A 5662-nucleotide genomic window follows, 5' to 3' on the forward strand; every position below is an offset into this window, starting at 1 on the left:
CCCGAGGCATGTTCATAATGAGAAAGGATATCCTTGTGGCTTTGCACTTCTGAACGAGTGGCTTTGCAAAAGAGAAAGCAATCATCCGCAAATAGGAGATGGCTAATAGGCGGAGCTGCTCGGCAAACACGAGTACCATGAAGTTTCCCTCCTAGCTCTTGACTTTTTATGATAGATGTTAGGCCTTCAGCGCATAAAATATAGAGGTAAGGAGATAAGGGGCAGCCTTGGCGAAGGCCTCTTTCTGGGGTAATAGGGCCAATACGGTCACCATTGAAAATAACGTGATAATCCACTGAGGTGATACACATCAACATCCAAGAGACCCATTTTGAACAAAAACCCATCTTAGTAAGAATAGCTTCAAGGTATGACCAACTTACACTATCAAAAGCTTTTGAGATATCAAGCTTCAGAGCGACTTCACCTGATTTCCCTTTGCGTTTGCATCGCATATGGTGAAGGATTTCGAAAGCTGTTAGAGCATTATCCATGATGGAACGGGAATGAACAAAAGCTGCCTGTTCGGGGGAAATCCACTTGCTGATCAGAGGCTTGAGACGGTTGGCTAGTACCTTCGAAATAATTTTGTACAGGACATTACATAAAGATATAGGACGGAGGTCCTTCATAGATTCTGGATTATCTCCCTTTGGTGCAAGGACAATATTTGTAGCTCTCAAATCCGGAGGGAGGGTACCAGTTGCGAGCCAAGAAGAGGCCGATGAAAATATTTCACCTCCAATTTCATCCCAAAATCGATGATAAAATGCCGGATTAAGACCGTCGGGACCCGGAGATTTGTCTGGATGCATGCTGAAGATGGCTTCCTTAAACTCAATTTCAGAGAAAGGTTGAGTAAGCAAAAGATTGTCCTCGCTAGTCACTCTTGAGTGTACGCAAGAAATAATAGGATTGTGATCACCGTGTCGGGCAGCAAAAATTGTTGTGAAGTAGTCCCGAACTAAGGTGCAAAGATCATCGTGAGCCATAACCCAATTGCCGTGAGCATCCTTCAATTTTTTTATTGTGTTTTTCTTTTTCCGAGCTGACGCGGAAGCATGAAAAAATTTACTATTTGTGTCCCCGTCAGAAAGCCAGAAAATTTTGGAACGTTGCCTCCAATATGTTTCTTCCAGTAACAACAAAGAAGCAAGGTTTTTCTGCATACCTTCAATGGATGGGTCGCTGCCATCTAGCATGGAGTTACGGGCTTCGTCAATTTTTGAACGCTGCTTATTGATAAGCTGCCTATAATTTGGAAAAACGTCTCGGCTCCAAGTGGAAATGTCCTCCACACAGTAATTGAGTTTTGTAATAATATTGGAGGAAGGATAGTGACTCCAACTGCTTTTAACAAGATGAGTTAGTTCAGGTTCAAGCAACCAGGAGTTATTGAAGCGGAAACTGCGGTGAGGTTGGCGCCAAGGGATAGGATCAAGTTGCAATAACAGAGGCGTGTGATCTGAAATAGGTGCCACTAGAGTTTGAAGAGTAGCGTTCGGGAATAGCTCTTGCCAGGCAGTGGTGACTAGTGCACGATCCAGACGAGCTTCTTTAGAGGATGCAGTACCGAGACTCTTGAACCAGGTGAACTGATAACCAATGAGAGGTATGTCGTATAGCTGACAATCAGTAACCGCATTTTGGAAACCGCGGATGAGCCAGGAAGGACGGTCTGGTCCGCCTCGTTTGTCTTCTGGTGAGAGGTGATCGTTGAAGTCCCCAATTATACACCATGGATCATTAGAAAGGTTGCTGAGATGCCTCAAGAGGTCCCAAGAATCCCTACGTCTGCCAGAATCCGAATAACCATAGAAAGCTGTCAGTCTCCAATTTCCAATTGTGGGATCCTGAATTTGAAAGTTAATGTAACTTTGTGAGTAATTCATGAGCGAACAATTTATAGAGTTTCGCCAAAGGACAGCAAGGCCTCCACTTCTTCCAATTCTATCAACTGAAAAATGATTATCAAAGCCTATGGTGTAACATAAATCAGCAATTTTATTCTCATGCACTAAAGTTTCAATAAGTATTACAATGTCCGGTTTATAGACTCGGACCAAGTCTTTGATGGATGGAACTGCCTTAACATTTCCCAGGCCTCGGCAGTTCCAAGATATAACATTCATTGCGCCCGGCAGGCCTGGGAGCCAGGCTCTGCCGATAAAAAAGAAGTCGCTTTAGAAACATCCATAGGTGTTGAGGTGTTTCCATGATCTGCGGTGCTGATGGTCTGATGATTCTCTGCTGAGGTGTCATCAAGCTTAGTGATGCTGAGGTGTATTGATGACTCCTGATTACCTGTAGTAACTGTTTTATCATCATCATTAAAGAGCCTTGACCGTTTTGGTTTCACAGTAAGTGATGCTTCAGTATTTTCCTCTTGTAGCAGCATCTCCTTATTAGTGTCCTTAATTTCTGTACCTGTCTTTTCATTAGCAATAATTGGGCGCATTAAGTGAGGATTACGCAACAGGTTTGCCAGTGCAGCAGGATTGGCAGGTTTTGATTGTACATTTATGGATTGACCGTTACTGTTTGTATTGACTGTAACCGTCGCCGCCGATGAGTTTGCTCCGCCGGAATCCTTCATTTTTCTTGAAACTCCACCGGTAGGATTCTGTCGTTCAACTCTTAGTTCTGGACCCCAAAGCCTCGTACCATCGTCTTCTGCAATGGCGTATAATTTTTCGCAGTAATCCTCAATATGGCCTAACATACCGCAGAAATAACAGAAGTTACTCAACCTCTCGTATTTGAATTTGATATAGCTTGCCTCACCACCTGGTCTCTTTATCTTCTTCTGCCTTTTGAGGGGTTTAGTGACATCAAGCAAGACTCTGATTCTCATGTAGGAACGGAGATAGTTGGAATTATTTTTGGCATCATATTCTAAGAACTCTCCGATGAAATTTGCAATTTCTGTGCCTACCTTTTCTGACATCAATCCTGTAGGGATGTCATGAACCTGAATCCAAAATGGGACAAATTGCAAGGTTACCTGGTTCAGATTGCCATTCTCTGGTATGACATCAAGGACTAACAGATGATTATCAAAATACCATGGACCTTTCTTTAGGATACGTTGCATATCAAGATGATGATTGAATTGAAATGAGTAGAGGCCTGGCTCAATTTCTTCTATTTTAACACCTTTGACAGGACTCCAGAATGTTTCCATCTTTTCCATCATCATGTAAGATCGTACTGGCCTGTTGGTAAGGAAACGACCAACAAGTCGGAGGCTAGGGTCGGAAATGGATGTGGGTGTTTCTTCTGTTTGAAATTCAAGTGCATCCTCTTCGTCACTTAAGGATAAATGTTGCAGGGAAGCCATTTAGAGAGGGGTTGAAAGGTAGATACTTCTCACAAGGAGAGATTGATAGGTAGATACTTCTCACAAGGAGAGATTCTCAAGGAAAGTACATTCATATCGTAGAAACTTAATAATTAAAATAATCCTATAAACATCAAGCACTAATAAAAAGCAAAGTTAGAGAGGGATATTAGTGCGAAAAAAAAAGTGAAATCCCTCGCTCATTTCGTCGTTGTAAAGTTTAGTGACAAAATTAGAGTAAGATTTCACGTTTTCCCTCTCTAAATTTCCCTCACTAATTTTTATTTTTTTATATTGAAGAGAAAATATAAAACCTTGATGACCTTAGAATATAGGGTCTTGTTATCTTGTGCCCTTATGGCACAAGTTAAGGAATCCAAAATTAGAAATTTTTCATAGAAAAGAACAAAAGGTTGACTTTGAAAAGTTAAATAAAGTTGAATGCACAACTTTTAAGAGAATTATTTCTATTTTAAATTCTCTAACATATGCCCTTAGGGCACATGTTAACATTGGCCTAGAATATATGACATGTTGATTTATCATGATTATTAAGAATATCTGGTATCCCATAACAACGATGTAAGACATAAAAGAGGGGTAGATAACAAGCGGTCGTTGACTTGTGTCCTAAATTTTAAAAATTACAGTTTCTAATACAAAACTACTACTTTTTCTTCTTTAACAAATGCTATTATTACACAACCTTTAAATTTTTAGTTAGTATTCACCTTACAAAAGGTTTAAAGTACCACGTGCATCATAGGCTAATAGACAAGGATCCCTGTCATAATGGAAAAAGCCATTTAGTCATGGGGTTGGGGCCGTCAGACTTCTCAGAAGTACTAAAGTCAATGCAAATCATATGTGAATCATTTCCTATTAAATTTAGCTTTAGATTTTTTTCATAACAAAATACATCATTCGGTCACTAATATAAGCAAAAATCTAGTTTTTAGATACATTCAATTAATGATGTATGTGACATATAATAAAGACCACATACATCATTAATTGAATGTATCTAAAAAGTGGATTTTTGTTTATATTAGTGACCGGATGGTGTAAGTTGAAGGGTCTTGTTAACCGGTGTCCCCGGAGCACTGGTTAAGAAAGCCAAAAGAGGAAATTTTAACTCAAAAAGTAACACTTTTTAAGTTTTTAATGCAGTGACAACACTACTTTCAATGCAAATACTACCATATTTGATTTCTTAACCAGTGCCCCAGAGGCACTGGTTAACATTTCCCACAAAATAATAGCCTTAGTTATACGCATAATGTCTTTTATTGATATCTAAAAGAAAAGTGTTAACGGTTGATCAAATTATAGTATAATGATTTTTTTAAACTAGATATTTTTCCTCACAATTTCAGAGACTAATCCTTTAAATAAATAAGATGAGAAAACTCTCACTCATTTCTTTAATTATATTATTAGATATCATTTATCATATCATCCAAGTGATCTTACGTGTATAATGATCTTTTTTTTATTGATTAGTACCTCAACACTTTAATTAACCTATAAGTGATCTCGAAAGAAAATAAAAAGCAGGGTAGTTATGGTTTGGTCCGGGTTGGAGACTAGGAAAAGATAAATTAGGGCTTACCTAAATTTTATTATTTTTAGTATTCAATATAATGATTATTTTCTTCAATCTTTTAAATTTCAAATTGTAGTATACTATAAAATTTCTAAAAATAAATTCAATGGATCATATAATAAGTTTTATAAAAAATATAAATAAATGTTAACTAAAGATCTTTTTGAGGCAAAATGCAAACTAAAGATAGCATTACAAATTTTAAGTTTTCATAAAATTGTGTGATTGATAAAAAATATGGTATGAGAAGAGTCAACGGTAATTGCATTGTTGAAATTTAATATTTATATTGAGTTATTAAGTAATTTGATAGCTCCTCATTAATTTTTTGACGAGAATTTATAAAATTATTTTCTCACTTGTTCTCTCGTAAGATTATACTTCCACCGGTCCTATTTATAAAAAAAATTGACTTTTTAGATTTATTGAATAATTAATATACTTGGTATAGAATATAGACCAGATACATTATTTATGCAATGAATCAAAAAAGTTAAATGTTCCTTATAAATAGAACCGGATGGAGTATTTTGTAATTTCTTTTAGGGAATGACAGTGTTTATTTTGAGAGAAACATTAAACCATACATTCTCCCCTCGGAGTTCAAATTTAGTATATATTTGACTTACCTATACACTCACGTTAACATGGACAAAATAAGAAATTTATGAAATTCAGCTATTTGACTATAGCAACTAGGCTAACGGAATCCAATG

At 37.2% G+C, this 5662-nt stretch overlaps 1 protein-coding gene across 1 annotated transcript; it reads right to left on the reverse strand.

Annotated features, from left to right (window-relative positions):
- Positions 1 to 879: 879 nt before the first annotated feature.
- On the reverse strand, positions 880 to 2132 carry LOC146897456 (uncharacterized). The gene is made up of 2 exons (XM_085736423.1): positions 996 to 2132; positions 880 to 888 (listed from the first exon to the last, which is right to left on the reverse strand). The coding sequence occupies exons 1-2, from the start codon at positions 2130 to 2132 to the stop codon at positions 880 to 882; spliced, it is 1146 nt and encodes a 381-aa protein (XP_085592549.1).
- Between the last annotated feature and the right edge of the window lie 3530 nt (positions 2133 to 5662).

The sequence above is a fragment of the Medicago sativa genome, chromosome 8 (genome assembly GCF_051527215.1).
Source record: "Medicago sativa cultivar Bolivia chromosome 8, Bolivia_mono, whole genome shotgun sequence".
Lineage (NCBI taxonomy): Eukaryota > Viridiplantae > Streptophyta > Magnoliopsida > Fabales > Fabaceae > Medicago > Medicago sativa.